We start from the raw sequence: 17,060 nt of genomic DNA, 5'->3' as shown, positions 1-17,060 counted from the left end.
TTCATAAAGAAATATGTTCAGGTGGTATTTTCTATGAGACCCAACTCTGAAGGATATGGGAGTGTGGGCAAATAGTGGTAGCACCTGTGTAAGAAATGTTTAAAAGGAAGCAATTCAAAGATGATACTTTGTTCAAGAGATTACTCCTTTTAAACAGATCTTGCTCTGTTAAACCAAACTCTGAAGGATATAGGAGTTTGGGCAGTATAGTATTTTTTTGTGAGTGATATTGTGGTGATTTCACAATTGAAAGAAATGTTTAAGGAAAGGGACCAGGAGGGGTGGGGGCTAGTTGAGGAGCCCACCCTCCTTGCTAAATTGGAGTGGAACAAAGCCTGTGTCCATGAAAAGGGACGGTTCAGCGAGGAAAGCAGGATCGGGCCCAGACAAGCAGGCAGGCAACAGATAAAAAAAAATTGGAAAACAGGTTGGAAGCTCTGAGGGCATAGTGGCAGGAGTAAGAAAAAAAGTAAGTACAGGCATGGGGAATTCAGATCCCTGGAACAATACTTGGAATGGTGAAATCTGAGTTGATGAAGGTGTCATTTTGGGAGATAAGCATGTGATTTAATGAAAAAGCGTGAGAAGTTAACTCTGCAGAGGCTGGAGGGAATTAAGCAATTAAACGTTGTAAAAATGTTAAAAAGGAAAAGTGTTATAGAAAACCCACCGCTTATGCCCAAATAAATGTGTTAGTCTCTAAGGTGCCACAAGTACTCCTCGTTGTTTTTGCTGATACAGACTAACACGGCTACAACTCTGAAACCTGTTATAGAAAGAGAATTCTTGGTTTCTTCGCAGCCATTCTGAAGGGAAAATGGGCCCTTTTCCAAAGGAATGTCTGTAAATAAGCCAGGCAAAGAGACAATCTGATTTAAATCATTTGACTATGAACTATTTAGTCAAATTCGCTAAAAGAACATAAGGGGTTTCTTATGGAACTTAACTGCCCCCAAATGTATACAAATGTAATCTATGTATAGCTGTGTAAAAATTAAAGCAGTGTAAGGGATGTTAAGGAAAAAGAATGTGTGTGTATAAATATATTTTGTAAATATGTGGAGTGTTTAGGACCTAAACCAACACTCCTGGTTTGTAAAACTCTTGTTTTATAGGTTTAGGATGAATTTTGTTTTTAAAAAATACCACTAAAATCCATTTGAATCTTTTATTCAAAGTTGCAAAATCGAGAAACACTTTTTGCCAGACACAGGTAACTAGTGTTGTTTGGCTTTGGTATTTAGCATTTAACCCTTAAGGTACCTTAATGCTTTATAAGTTCAATATTTTTTTAAAAGACCGAAGTCATGGCTGCAGCGGGGAAGTCAAAACCAGGAGAATGGGAAAAGATTCTGGATTTGTTTTTTGGTAAAAAAAAATAGCAGATAAGAGCTGTAGTAAAAGAATAAGAAATTGAAAAAAAAAGACAGTGCCCCACACTGAGCCTTAAGGTGGCTCTGTGTAATCAAATTGTCACTTTGATAAGGTGTAGCAGGGTGGTCACCCCACTCCTGCCTGGAAGGGCTTAAAGCAGCCTGGGAGAGGGCTGTGGCAGAGGAAAGCTGGGCTGATGGGGAAAGCAGCCACACCTTTGGCAGTGCAATTAGGGCCCAGCTGGCCCTTATAAGAGGGAAGTGGGCCAGGAGCAAGCAGTCTCCCTCTAGCTGAGGAGGGAGATGGACCTAGCTGCCTGAGTGCTAAAGGGTACTGGAGTGAAGCAGGCCTGGGGAAAGGCCAGAGGAGCTGGGGAGCTCTGGGCCAGCAACTCCCCAGGCTACAGGGCCTTGTACAAGGCCCCTGGAGGTACTGGGTTGCAGGGAAAGGCAGCAGGTCAAAACCTCCCTTGCCTATGATGACTGACTTATACAGACTGCAGTCGACCCCAGTGAGCGGGGGCTAGATGGTGACTGGCAGTAGCCCATGACTGAGGCAAGGTGGCGATAGAAGGTTGGGGGTTCCCCTGGGTGGGGAGACCCTGAGACTGCAGGGGTATTGCCAGGGGGCAGCACCCCAAACACGAGGGGCACCGGGTCCTGGGAGGGACACGGGGGCCAGTGACAGCGGGACACCGGCCTGCAGAGGGCGCTCCAGAGGCTGGAAGAGCTAATTCCCAAGACGACCAGCAGGAGGCGCCTCAGGGGTGAGTCCGTGCATTGTCATATAAGGGTACATAAAAACTCTGTGAGCACAAAAGAAATAGTTACACCTTATGTAAACATTGATATGGCTAATGTTATAGAAGTTAAACTATGGAAGGAATGTGCATTTTCCCCAGAACATGTGCAGTGTATATTGTAGAAGGGATAAAAGAAATCTGAAAACATACCATACTACTTAATTAAAATCCTATTAGGGCTCCAAAGGGAGCCACAATAGGTTGTGTTTTCTTTTTCAGATCGCTGTGTGTTTTGGAAGCAGGAGTTAAAAGTGGAAAGTAATTAAAACTCTGTTGGAAGTTGATTGTGTCTCTTTTAAGACAGAGTCTCTGAGCTACTGATGGCTTTGGATCCAAAAGCAAGCCAGAAAGCATCTGTGTTAATGCAAATTACCTAACTGATAAAGGAAGAAAAGAACTGCCCATAAATGGCAGCACAAAGGAATCAAACCAAAGGACAAGAAGGGAGACAGGTAGATCAGAGGAAGGTAAGGGCACTAGTAGAAATGCTGGCCCCTACTGACACGCACTCTTTAAGAGTACTGCTAGGAGGATTCAATTTTCTTAGACCACACATTTATAAATATGCTGAAATAACTCACCCATTGTGGAAACTGCTAAAGAAAAAGACAAAATGGGAATGGGGAAAAGAGCAGGACTCCGCTTTAACCCTGCTAAAACAGAAGGCTCTCACAGCCCCAGCCCTGCATTTCCATAATGAATCACAACCTTTTGTTATTTGTTTGGCGGCTAATAACATGGCCTTGGCTGCCACACTATTACAAAATATTGAAAAAGGGAACTGACATGAATGTCCAGAGGTCACTCTGGAGCGAAGAATTGCCTTGGTAGAGGCACCCCCACTGGAAGAATTAGATACTGTGGGTCAAGAAAAGCACGTCTGGTTTACTGACAGGAGTGCAATGGTAGTAAAAGGGAAAAGATGTGTAAAATATGCTGCCATTAACTTTGAAAAGGAAGTCATTCAGGGACATTTGGACCATGGATCGACTCAGCATGCTGAGCTCCACACAATTTATCAGGTTTTAAGGCAATATGAAAATTCCCCAAGGCCTGTGTATATTCATGCTGACAGTGATTTTTGTGTGAAGGGGATACAGTTTTGGATATATTATTGGTATAGGAATGGGTGGAAAGCAGCAGATGGAAAGGATATTGCATATTCAGAGGAATGGAAATGGATTTACCAGTGGGTAACAAAGAACCCTAAACAGTTAAAGGTGCGACATGTAAGGGCACACAATAAAGGAACAGGTATGTAGGCCACCTAGAATAATCGGGTAGATACAATAGCCCGACAGTATGCCATAGCAGTTGTAACCAGAAGTCAGAAAAAGAATGTCTGTGCTGACACATCTGAGCTAACAGATGGCACTACAGACCGCCCAAGTTCCAGGAAAAATAGAAAGGCAAGAGTTACTTAATGTAGCCCATCAGTTTATGCATGAAGGAGTGGAAGGGATTTTAAGAAGGCTAAAGCAAGTAGCAGAACAGGAGTGTATGAAAGATGATGTTAAAACATGGGTGCAAAATTGTGTGCGGTGCGCTCAGGACAAGGCTCATCCTCCGCACTGGCAACCCATGATGCACTAACGAAGGCTTGGGCCATGGCACAGGGTTCAAATTGATGTGATTGATAAATTGCCAAGGAGTAAGGAAGGATTCCAGTATTTATTGGTGATAATTGATTCCTTTTCAGGATGGGTGGAGGCACTTCCTACTAAAGATAACAGCACCAAGGTAGTGGCCAAAAAGTTTTTTAATGAGGTAGTATGTAGATATGGCACCCCTGAAATAATAGATTCTGACAATGGGGGAGCTTTTGTAGGAGAAATCTTTACAACAATGATACAAGCCTTGGGAATTAAACAAAAGCTCCATATACCATACAGGCCTCAGTCCTCAGGCCAAGTAGAGCACATGAATCGCACTACTAAGGAAGCGCTCTGGAAGGTAGTAAATCACACAGGAAAAAACTGACCAGATAAACTGCCTCTGATTTTGGCTGCCATCCACAGCAGTGATAGACTAAGAACAAAAATTCAACCCTTCCAAATCCTGTTTGGACATCCAATGAGCCAATGATTGATCCTAGTTACCTGGTACAGGGTCAAGAAGAGACCTCTAATATAACCCAGCATGATTATTTTCAATGGCTCAAACTGTTACAAGAAGATAAAACCACCCTCCAGTATAGGGTTAATCAGGCCATCGAACACACGAATAACAAAATTCAGAAACAAAGGCCCACAAAGGCAGCCCTGTGGGAAACAGGGGACCAAGTCATGTACCTTAAAATGGGGAAAAGGGGTCACTCGCTAGTGACTCCATAGTGGACCGTCTTAGCCCATTGGTATACCGCATTGAAAAAGATGGAAAACTGAAATGGATACATGTTTCACAAATTAAATTGTTTACATAAATAATGATGTTTGAATGCTTTGCAGAAAAGGACATCCTGGAACCTGAGCACGAAGCGCTGCTTAACCACCACAATTTTAATCCATAGAAAATGAGACTCCAGAGTAAGGTCTGGCTTTACCTGCTTCTGGGAACTTTTAGTGCCTAGATAATTAGAACAGTCATGGCAGAAGATGCAGCCTTCCTTATAAGCCAATATTTAAGGAATAATTCACTCCCTGCCAACCAATCATGGATTCCTACCTGTGATCCAGTGATCCTCATGGAATGGTATGATAAAAATACTAGCCAACTCTTAAAACCCTTAGGAAATACCAATATGTATGCCTGGAAAGGGGAAGTGGGACTTAAGGTTCACCTTATAAACACCACAGGAATACCAAACCACTGGGGAATAGGGGTTAAAATAGAGGGTCCCTATGGGGATACCACCTGGAGTTCCAGCTACCCACGATTACCATATCAGTGGGATGAGCCTTTTAAGACACGAACAATACTAACAGTTATTATGGAGTACTGTCCAATACCCTGTAGTAAATTGGAACCTAAATGTTCACCCTACTCCCTTCCTATTATAACGGCCTGGATAAAAACACATCAACCCTCCAATGGCCGAGCAAAACGAGATGTAGTAGACACCATATTAGGAGGAGTTGGATTTGGAGCAGGAATTATGAACACTGTAGACCTGGAGGTAATTAAGAATAAGTTAAGTTTCTTGTCAAACCTGGGAAACCTAAAAGCAACATGGAATATGTGGCGGTGGCTAAACACAACCTCCTGGCTGCTGTATAAACAACAAATAGAATTAGGAAATAAAACTGCCTTGGCTATAAGATGCACTGAGATGTAAATTCTTAGTTTAGCATCACTTGAACATAAAATTACACAAAAACAATGAAAGAGGTCCTTGTTTGACACCTACAAATATGAATGGATGCAATATGTTTCCAGCATGGTTAAGCCTGATTTGTTATTAGGTGAAATTATTGTTAAAATTGCTCAACAACAGTCTGTGGAGACAGAAATATGGAAAGTGAGCCCGCTCCCAAAATTGACCATGGGATCCTTTTGGCTACCCCGGGTTATGGGTCAGTGGACTGGGAAAGAGGAGAAATTATTGGACATGTATGGAGTGGAGCCCTCAGAAATGGGTGTGCTTGTTCCTACCTGTCACCACAGAACCATGTAACAAGTACACATCATTGGGAACATGTGTATGGGACGAACTAGAAAATGTGACGCGTGTTTTGTACAACAGACAATGTGTATGTGTTACAACCTGGGACACAGTATTTTGGGAGGATGCAAGTATTAGCCAGCCCCCAGTGGATGAATGTAAACGTGATGCCCGTGTATTCTAAACTAGCAATCACACGTACTATTTACTAAAGATAGAAGAAGCACAGAGCACTATAACCGCCACCCCGGTTAATTTCTCTGTTACCCTTGGCCTGGATTGGCACAATCTAACTGATCACTTGTCAAAAACAAAGGTAACTCAGTTTTTACAACAGACACAAAGGGATATAGGGAAGCATGTCATTCAAATATTACATGCAAATGAAGACATGCTAAAAATTGCTAGGTCTAAAAAAGAACTGACAACCTATCACTGGTACGACGTTTTTACAGGCTGGTCCCGACCTCTAAGGGCATATTGTCTATTACGTTTCACCCATTACTAGTTGTGTTAATATTGTCCTGTGTTTGCTTGCTAGGAATGTGTTGTATGTGCTGTTGGATAAAAAGAAAGTTTGTTAAATTACAACCACAAGCTCAAATTGTCTCTCAGTATATTGCTATGAAACAATTGTATAAAATATGACCCACTCAAGAATTGTTCTTGAAGGGTCAAAAGGAGGACATGTAGTAGTAGGCTTTTATGTTTGTATTTTATATAATTTAGAATGAAGGATAAAGAATAATAATATAGCATGTATTAAATGTATTGATGTATGATTTGACCATATCCTGACAGCCACCCTTTTTGAATAGCAGAAAAGAATGGCTTAAAGGGCCATTTGGTAAAGATGCATTAGCTGGATTCTGTGACTGGGCTGATTTCAAGGCAATAACAGATCTTTTTGGGGTCACCAATTTGTTGTAGGTTTAGCATTTTAAAATAAGTAAAAGAATACCATGATTGTTTTTCTTTTGCATTGTAATCTGATGTTCCTGTTCAAAATGTTCTGTGTAAATTAAGTCTGTTTTGTGTGTGAATGAGGAATGTGTGTGTTAAGAGATAAGTGTGAAGGCCATTGCTGAACCAGATGTTCTAGGGAGAAACCGGAGACAGACACAAGGGCGCCAGGAGGTTGCAACACGCCCCTATTGAAATGTCAGAGGAGGGCAGATTGACGACTCTAAAGATGAGACAGGCACCTATCAATGGGGACAAGATAGCTATGATCAAAACTAGCATGGGATAACTCCCTGAGGAACTTGATGTAAGAATGAGAAGGACAATTTAAGAAAACAAGCTTTCGTCAAACAACAATTGATTACACCATGATGGTGCAAAACTCATTGGTCCCAATGAAGGAAAATCACGATAGAAACAGGATGCCTAGCCATGAAACTGAGTTCGTCCTGCCAAGACTTCCCCGGAGCATTGTGTTGCGACCCGATGGAACCCGGCTCCTCCCTATCGGTGATCGACCTAGCTGGCCACTAGATTGATCCAGACACTGGACTGGTAACTATAACATTGACTGGTGGGATAGTGTGTGTGTCTGTGTGTGCTGTGATTGAATACATATGGTAATTGTTGTATCTTCAATAAATGCGGCGTATTGCCTTTTCCCCTGAAAAAGATCCCGTGTGCTTCTTATAAGCATAACAGCTGGACACTCGAGGATGAATAAATCTTTCTTCCAAACAAATCGAGCCTCTTCGAGTCTTTATTTTTCGGGGTGGAGCCTGGCTGGCCTTGCCTTTCCTGCTCATTAACCACGGAGACCACTAGGGAGCTTGGGGCAGGGTGTGTGTAAAGGTCCTCATGAGCTTTAGCAGGCACATAGTACTTGTGTTCTGCCTTTTTTGAAATAGGGGGCAGCGATGAGGGGGTCTGCCACAGAGACTTGTTGATCTTTGCCACCCCCTCATGCAAGGGCAACGCCACCCTGGCTGGGACATCAAATAGGGAGTCCGAGGGTTCCTCGAGCTCCTCAGCATGAAGCCCCAAGTTCGAGGCAACCCTTCTTAGCAGCTCCTGATGGGTCTTAGTATCATCCTGCGGGACTGGATGAGAGGCCCTGTAATCACCTCATCAGGTGGCGACAAGGAGGAAGCTGGTACCAGAGGATCTGCCACCTCCGAAGGCTGCTCGGCTGGTTCCTCCATGGGAGCTGGGTGGAGCTGAGGGGTCTTTTCCACAGAGCCCTCTGCATCAGGGGGCGGTCGGGAGGCCATGGCTGATGGTTTATCCGAGGCGCCGAAGGCTGACCTGAGCCCTTGCAAGGACTGCAGGAACCCCCAAGGATTCCAAGGGGCAGGCCACTGGCTCCGGGGCCACGATGCAACAGGCGGTGCCACCTGTAGAGTGGGTACCCTTGTGCAGGGCCCTGGCCTGCTGGTATGGACCCCTGTTTGGTACCGGAGTCCAAAGAGGAGGGATCACGTCTGAGAGACCAGGACGGTGCTGACCGTTTGTCCTGGTTGCGACAGTGCCAATCCCAGCCTTGCAACGGGGATCTGTCAGAGGGTGATGAGTCCCTGCACCGAGCTCCCGGAGATCGATGGCATTTGGCAGATCTGCGATGGTGGCCTGGCAATTGATGCTTCATGCTTCTTTAGTGGTGCCAGTCCACTGAGTGGGACCAAGTTGGCCGTCGAGGTGGGGAACGTCAACCTGATCGCAATGACCCGTACCGGCGATCCGGCGACCAGTAGTGAGGCTCTCGGCACCATTGGCTTGTGCCCCTGGAGTGGTGTCGCACACTTGGGGAGCAGCTAGGTTGGTCCCAATATTGGGACTGCAGGGATAGGCGCACTTCCATGGGCCTGCGCCAAGTCACCGGCAATTTGTGTTTCGAGCCCGGAGAGCGGTGCCCTGAGTCTGGAGACCAGTGAGGGCTCCTTCGAGCTGGCCTCCCTATGTCCAAGGCCTGGCAGCTCTGCACGGCGAGCACTGGTGGGACACTCCTTGAGGAGGAGAGCAGTGCCGCACAGATGAGGACCGCTGGAAAGGTCCCATGACAAGTTTGCCCTTAGAATGGGGCACCACCGTGGCTGGTGTGGGCGGCACCGGTAACAGTAAGACGTCCTGCACCGCCTGCAAGGCCTCGGGCGTTGATGACATGTCCAGGTGCCGGAGGCCTGCGTCACTGTCTGGGGTGGCAGGCGCGTCTCGGGATGGGCTAACCCGCTTGACTTGAGCCGGGGCCTAACTCCCGTACAGAGGTGAGAAGCTGCCCTGCATGGTTCCTTGCTCCCCTCAGGCCCTCTCCTTTTCTTTACGGGATGTCAGAGATCGTCCCCTCCTGGCCTTTCTTTGCCTCCTGACGCGTGCCGCGGGGAGGGAAGGGGGAGAGAGGAAATCGGCATCGGTCCAAAGATGGCACCGGTGGAGTGCTCTGTACTGATGCCGCAGTACAAGGAGCAGAGTCCTACCTGCATGGCTCCAGTGCCAGTGCCGATTCCAGAAGGAGAACCCGGAGACGTATGTCTCGCTCTTTGTCCAAGGTTTGAACCCCTTGTAGATCCAAGACTTGTCACTGATATGGTTCTCGCCCAGGCACCTCAGACAGCTACTATGAGGATCACTGATGGGCACTGGTTTTTTGGAGCGATTACAGGGTTTGAAGCCTGGGGATCGGGGCATGCCCAGTCCCTAGGTTGAGTCCCACCCGGGACTAACCAACTACACTAAGGGAAACTACTAACAACTTTTAACTATTTACAGAAAAAAGTTTGTCTTAATGGATTAAGAATGAAAAGGCTTGCCAAAGCAAGAGATGTTCCAGCACTGTTATTGGTGGTAAGAAGGAACTGAGAGTGGGGGGAGCTGGCGATGCCTCTCATACCGCGCCATACAGGCACCACTCCAGAGGCCGCCAGAGCTGGTCCCCTACAGATACCGCTGAGGGAAAAACTTCCGGCACCGGTGCATGTGGCGAGCACACACACCTACAATGGAATGGACATGAGCAAGCACTCGAAGAAGAAGTAAGCATGTTGAGGGCCGAGAACCAGTATCCCTGTTCCAACACTAGAATAATCATTAATAAAGTGACCATCTTGAACTTCTGAGCCTTGACAAATTTGTTGAGTGCTGTGAGCCTAATATGGGTCTCCAATCTCCCTTTTTATTAGGTATCAGGAAGTAACAAGAGTAAAAGCCTTTCCCTCTTAGATGTTGAGGGACTGGTTCGATGGCTCCTACACTGAGGAGGTGTTCTATCTCTTGTTGTAACAGGCTCTCATGAGAAGGGTCCCTGAAGAGAGATGGGGAAGGGTGTTGAGGGGGGGGGAAGGGAGATGAAATGAATGGAGTACCCATCTCGAATAATCTCCAGCACCCATTTGTCGAAAGTTATCTGTTCCCAGGCATTGCGGAAAAGGGCAAGATGGCATCCATGGGGGGTGAGAAAGGTTGTCCAGTGTTAGATGGTATTGGAGGGAGTGATATGATGGCACCTTAATTAACCCATCAAAACTGTTGTTTTGAGGTGTATGGCTGGGAAGAAGTAGATTGAGGGCCCGAAGCTTTCCATTTGGAGAACCTAGACTTTTTTCTTTGGGGCTCATAAGTGTTGGGTTGAATATTGTGATGAGCGGGGTCTGAATGAGGGCTTAGGACTATATTTTCTCTTCTGCCCAGGTATGTAAATTCCAAGCGACTAAAGGAGTAGTCCCTGGAGTCTTTCAGTATGTGGAGGGAAGCGTCCATCTTGTCTGCAAACAATTTTGTACCTTCAAAGGGAAAGTCTTCCACGGTGGTTTGTACCTCTTTAGGGAAGCCCGATAAGTGCAGCCAAGAGGCTCGTCTCTTCATGATGGAAGTGGAGAAGGAACATGCCGCTGTGTCAGCTGCATCGAGTGCCAACTGGAGAGCCATCTTAGTCACCAGCTGCCTCATTAATGATGGGTTTGAATTGGTTCCTGTAAGAATCTGGGAGCTGCTCAATAAAGGAACTGAATTTCTAATAGTTGATATAATTGTATTTTTCCATTAAGGCTTGATAATTTGCAATATGGAATTGTAAAGTGGCTGATGAATAAATCTTTCTCCTAAAGAGATTGAGGCACTTCCAATCCCTATCGTAGGGGGTGGATTTCATGTGATGATGTTGGCCTCTAGAGTTCACCATGTCCATAATGATCAAATTAGGGAGCACGTGGGAGAAGAGAAATTCTGTGTCTTTCGCGATACATAATATTTCTTATTGGCCCACTTACATGTTGGCGGGACCAACACAGGGGACTGCCATATAAGTTTAGCAGGATCCAAGAGAGCCTCATTGATAGGGAGGGCTATTGTGGATGAGGCAAACGAGTGTAAAATGTCCAACAGTTTATGGTGTGACACGGTCACCTCCTGCAGTGTTAATTGTAATGCCTCTGCCACTCTTTGAGCTAGCTATTGAAAAAGTTTGAATTTGTCTGCCAACAACAGTGGACGGGGCATTACTGTCTCATCTGGTGATGAAGATGAGAAGTTATTGAGGAAGAGGCTACACCCCAGACTATCGACCTCTTGTTCCTCCCTTACCTGTTATGGGGCCTTGAACACCCTAGATGCAGTGGCCAAAGGAGAGCATCTCATTGGCTCCTGATAGGCCATGCTAGAGCCTTGGGAAGGACAATGCCTATATGCCTGCCAAGGGTCCCTGTTAGGCCACTGGGATGGTGGGAAGGGCCCGGGTTGTTGGTACCATGGCTGCCCACACCAGGGAGATTGAGGGTCAGAGGGACAGTATGGTTGAGGTCCGTATTGGTAATGGGTACCACAGGGTGCCTGAGAGGAGCAACGGGAGACTACATCCTCCTGCTCACTGTGTGATTCCACACTCAAGAATGGTGGTGTATGGCATGATGTCGAAGGTGAATCTGGAGGTTGAGGTGGACTTGGTACCAGAGCTCCAGCCCTGAATAGAGGCGAGTCCAGTGCATCAGACACAGAAAGGTCTCTTGAGTATTAGAAGTTTGGCGGTGCCATAGGCATCGGTACCGATAGTGGTTGGCAGCGCCGGGATGACTACATTGATGGTGTTGGAGATGCAGTCCAGTCTGAACGATCTTCCGGTGTCCGGTGTGCCAAAGACGGTACTGACGTTGATGTCCATACCAAAGGCGCCTTCCCCAAGGCAGATTCTCTATCTTTCTCTTACCCTATCAGTACCGATGTTTCCTTGCCTCTGCCAGTGGGTCCTTAGGCATACACTCTGGTACCGAGTCCCCAGATGGGAGGGGGCGGTTAGGGTTTAAGAAAAAATGAAGTTTAAAGATTTTTTAAAACAAATAAAAGAATAAAGACATGTAAAGGAAACTCTAAGAAGTAGTTTCCCCTTTTTTACAAGTAGCAAGTCTTTAGAAGTTAATGATCTGCTAATGGACAGCTAAACTCCGTCTCTAGCTGGGGAGGTTAAGAAGGAACTAAGGAGGGTTTGCCTGCGCAATGCTGGTTAGCTTCATGGCAGAGCTCAGGTGGGGGACAGCACATGTGCAGGCCAAACAGACACTGCTACCAAAAGTCTCTGATCAGCAGTGCAGGGATGCAAACACATCTACAGTGAAGCAGCCATAGGGACACTACTCGAAGAAGAACATTTATTACCATATTATAATACTTTCAAAGACACTCCCATTTTCGGCCTAACTCTATTTAATGTCTTTTTAAAAATAATGATATATGGAGAAAACCGTAGATCTACCAACATGATATATGCCATCATGTGCCAGCAATGGCCCTCTGCCATATACATTGGCCAAACCGGACAGTCTCTATGCAAAAGAATAAATGGACACAAATCTGACATCAGGAATCATAACATTCAAAAACCAGTGGGAGAACACTTCAACCTCTCTAACCACACAGTGACAGACTTGAAGGTGGCAATTTTGCAGCAAAAAAACTTCAAAAACAGACTCCAAAGAGAGACTGCTGAACTTGAATTAATACGCAAATTAGATACAATTAACTTAGGTCTAAACAGAGACTGGGAATGGTTGGGTCATTACACTAATTGAATCTATTTCCCCATGCTAACTATCCTCACACCTTCTATGGGTCATCTCGATTATCACTTCAAAGGTTTTTTTTCTCCTGCTGATGATAGCTCATCTCAAATGATTGGCCTCTTACAGTTGGTATGGTTACTTCCACCTTTTCATGTTCTCTGTATGTATATCTTCTTTCTGTGTGTTCCATTCTATGCATCCAAAGAAGTGGGCTGTAGCCCACGAAAGCTTAAGCTCAAATAAATTTGTTAAATAAATAACTTAAATAAAGTCTCTAAGGTGCCACAAGTACTCCCATTTTATTATTGCAAGTGAAAAACAAATGTTTGCCAAACTATCCCAAACTGGTCTAGGCACTCTCACCTGTCATCTGTGCTCTGTTCATCATGCAAGAGGCGCTCTTTATTTAAGCCTATTTTTTCAAGTTCATGGGTAAGTTTTTCAAGATCATTATTCATTTGCTGAGTCTTCAGTTTTTCATTCACCAAATCCTTATGCAAAATAAACAAAAATAAATCAATCTAAAATGTTAAATTAATAATGCAGACTTAGTTTCTGGAAACTGTCTATGCACTAAATTTCTAGGATTACATGTAGCTTATACAACCTGTTAATATAACTTCTTCCTTCCTCCCAACTATTAACATCTGGTTAAATCAGAAATTATATCCTAAATACAAGTCTGATTTCATCTTAGATGTTTACCTCCCTTTTTTTTTTTTTTTGCACGACTTCCCTTCTAAACTTGATTTGAACATGAGGATAAAAAAATACCAAACTAGTTTAGCAGTATCAGAGTGAAACATATGCATGATAATTATTAAAGTTTAACTACAATATTTAATATGTAAATACTATTAATTTAAGCACACCAACAAGATAGGAACATGATTTTTTCAGAAATTACTAGTAGACATATTTTCTGTATGTTACAACTGTTAAAAAAGCTATTATGATATTATAGACACGCAGCACTTAGCTGTATTAGATTTATGTCCGATAGATAATAGACGAACGGAAATTAGTTTCAAATTACCTCTCGTAATGTGACAAGTGTTTTCTTATCAATGGTAGCTCTTTTCACAAGTTCTTTATTTTCTTTTTCTAGCTCTTTTAGACGTACACAAGACTCTTTAAATATACCTATTTCTTTACATAGAGATTTGTTTTCCTTTTCCAGATTACTAATTTTTATATTGTTCTCTTCTAAAGTACTGTCTTTAATTTCTGCTTGTTGTCGGAGTCTCTTATTCTCTTTTTCTAGTTGTTTCTTATCCTTTTCCAGCTGAGAAGTCTCTTGTTCCAACAGCTTATTCTCCTTCTCTAATTGCTCTAGGCGTTTACTAGAGATTTTTAATTCTTCCAGATTCTTTTGCAGAGTTTGGTTTTCAGACTCTAAATCTTGTAGTTCACTTTCCAATTGTTGAATCTTTTTGTTACTATTTTCTAATGCTTTCTGTAGCCTTTGGTTTTCTGTATCTAAACCTTGGTAGCTGACTTCTAAACGTTCTGTTTTCTTACACGAAGCTTTCATAAGCTCCAACCCTTTTTTAAGTTGCTCCTTTTCACTTTCCAATTCCTTATTTTCTAACTGTAATTGAGCCATCTTGATGCTTGTACACTTCAAAGATTCAACTGTTCTTCTTAGTTCTAAATTTTCTTCATCAAGTTGTGAATTCTCTTTCTCCAATGATTCTAACTGAAAAGTAAGGTTTTTTAAGCTATCTAAAGTTTTTCTCAACTTTCTATTTTCCACTTCCAGGTCTGAGTTTTCTTGCTCTAAGGCTTCTATCTTCTCACAAGTAATTTTTAAATTGGTAATCTTTTTCTGTAATAACTCATTCTCCTTTTCAAGATGATGCAACTCATTCTCAAGCTCTTCTGCTCTCTCTCCTTTCTCTTTATAATGTTCCAGTTCTTTCCTCACTTGCTTTTTCTCAAATTCAATCTTATTTAGCTTACTGCTGGTCTCTTTGATAGATTCATGGAGGATTTTATTTTCTTTTTCAATGTCTTTCACTCTTGCTTCAGCACTGATTTGGGACCGTTGCCTTAGAGCAGCTACTGTTTGATTCAAATGCTCATTCTCCTGTTCCAATATTTTAATCTAATTATTTGAAAAAAAATTATAAATTTAGGTCAGTACCATGCCAAAAATAATTTATTTCTATATATAAACAGCAGCCTACTGAGGTAGGACAGATGGAGATGGATTACATTATACATCACTTCCTTTTTAATATAAGGTAAAATTAACGTTCTGCTGTGGTTTATTCTACTATATTATATACCATGTAACATAACACACATCGTGTGTGTAGAGGTGATGGTTATGCAATCAACTGTAAATACAGACAAATTTTCAAGTACATTAGTTTGTCTATTTTAAGATTATACAAACAGTCAAAACCAACATACATTACTAGCTTCACTCTCTTTCTGGTTGCCATTTAACCCAAGAATATATTCTTTTCCCAAAACAACATCTTGAGAGATATAATATATTAGAAATAGGCATATCAGCAAAAATCCAAACATCCAGTCAAACTATGGCAAAAGGCTTATTGAAAGATTCTAAACGCAGTTTAAGAAAAAAATACCTCATCATTTTATTTGAAAATACAGAAAGTTCATCTTTGAGGTTTGCAGAGTCCATAATTGCAGCTCCACTGATTTTTGTGACTGTTTACGCCAAGGATATTTTAACCTTTCATTAAAAAAGTTACTAGTCCTTTTTCTTGCAAAGATTATGTTACTTGCCTGTCTCTCTGAGTTTTCTCGAAGTGTCTCAATGGATTTTTCAAGTTGTGCTTTTTCTTTCATCAGATCTTTGCTCAGATTTTGACTATTCTGAAGACTTTGTTTCTCTTGGCTAATTTCATTCTCAAGTCCTTCCAACTGGGGAGGGGGGGAAACATATTTAAAATTCATCCAGAGATGACTATGAACATAAATGACTATTCTTACTGAGGTGAAGTGAAAATATTATAATTATTATTTTTGTTTTCCATATGTTGTATATGGCCTGATCTAACACCTGTTAAAGTCAATGGAAAGATTCTCATTGACTTCAATGGAGTTGGATCAAGTCCATAAATTTGTATTTAAGATCTGGCAAATATTACAAACTCTATCCCACCTAAAATAAACTTTAATCTAAAAATAAAAAAATCTAGCCCCCTTTGTTGCAAAGATAGCCTTCAATACGGAAAATCATGCATTATTCATGATGATTTTTTGAAACATCACAATCGCTACACACTTGACCTGTGTTTTCAATTGCTACGTGACCAAGGTCTTACCTTCCATGATTATTCCAGGCATTTGGAATCTTCACAACACTAATTCATCTGAAGCACAGAGAGTTCCTTTATCCTATTTTACAATTATTTTATTTATTAACAGATCTATTCTTTTATAACAGAAATTGGACAAATTGAAGAGAGTCAAGAGGAGAACAACAAAATGATAAAAGGTTTAGAAAACCTGACTTATGAGGAAAGATTAATAAAAGTAGACATGTTTAGTCTTGAGAAAAGAAGACTGAAGGGGGACCTGATAACAGTCTTCAAATATTTTATGGCTAAAGAGGACTGTGATCAAATGTTCTCTATGCCCACTGGAGGTAGGACAAGAAGTAATGGGCTTAATCTGCAGTAAGGGAGATTCAGGTTAGTTATTAGGAAAAACTTATTATTAAGCTCTGGAATATGCTTCCAAGAGAGATTGTGGTTTTTAAGAACAGGTTAGACAAACACCTGTCAGGGATAATAATAATAATTAATAATAATACTTTATTCTGCCTCAGCACAGAAGTCTGGACTCGATGACTTCTCAAGATCCCTTCCATCCCTACAGTGCTATGATTCTATGAAATCTTACAAAACTTGTTTTACAACTTAAATAGAGATAAACTCAGTATACACAAAATAAACAATTATAAATTGGCTTAATGAAGTCCCTAAAGCTGTACTGAGGTGGCCTGCTGCTACCAGTTGCTTTCTTCAGCTTTATGGAATTGATCACAAATTGTGGTTGATGCTTTTCTACTTTTCGTCTTCTTCTTCTATCTTGTCTGTTTGTAGTGTCAGTTAAAGTATTTGTGTACATCTACACTGCATACTTCTTTTAGCAGCATGTAGTGTACATACATATTTAGCCCCCTTTGATGGGGGGTCTACCCCACACAGGGCTTGAAAGGATTGCACCTGGAGGAGGATCAGGGAGCAGGAGTTGATTAAATGAGGCTCAGCTGGGTAAGAACAGGAAGGACTTGTAT

At 42.6% G+C, this 17,060-nt stretch overlaps 1 protein-coding gene across 7 annotated transcripts in view; it reads right to left on the bottom strand.

The window, feature by feature from the left end:
* Positions 1–17,060, bottom strand: part of CCDC88A (coiled-coil domain containing 88A) — a 367,236-nt gene that overhangs the window by 80,485 nt on the left and 269,691 nt on the right. For all 7 annotated transcript variants that reach the window (XR_002908971.3, XM_024215537.3, XM_024215545.3 and 4 more), the window contains 3 exons: positions 15,542–15,679; positions 13,818–14,888; positions 13,145–13,272 (listed from right to left, as the gene is read on the bottom strand). Coding sequence is in view for 6 of the 7 variants with exons in the window: in XM_024215537.3 (XP_024071305.2) it covers positions 13,145–13,272; positions 13,818–14,888; positions 15,542–15,679 (1,337 nt within the window). In the remaining variant the exon portion in view is untranslated. The remainder of the gene's footprint in view (positions 1–13,144; positions 13,273–13,817; positions 14,889–15,541; positions 15,680–17,060) is intronic.

Source organism: Terrapene carolina, unplaced genomic scaffold, assembly GCF_002925995.2.
Source record: "Terrapene carolina triunguis isolate 2854851 unplaced genomic scaffold, T_m_triunguis-2.0 Scaffold132, whole genome shotgun sequence".
Classification (NCBI taxonomy): domain Eukaryota; kingdom Metazoa; phylum Chordata; order Testudines; family Emydidae; genus Terrapene; species Terrapene triunguis.
The sequence above is the reverse complement of the archived record's forward strand: the minus strand, read 5'-3'. Positions and strand labels throughout refer to the sequence as shown.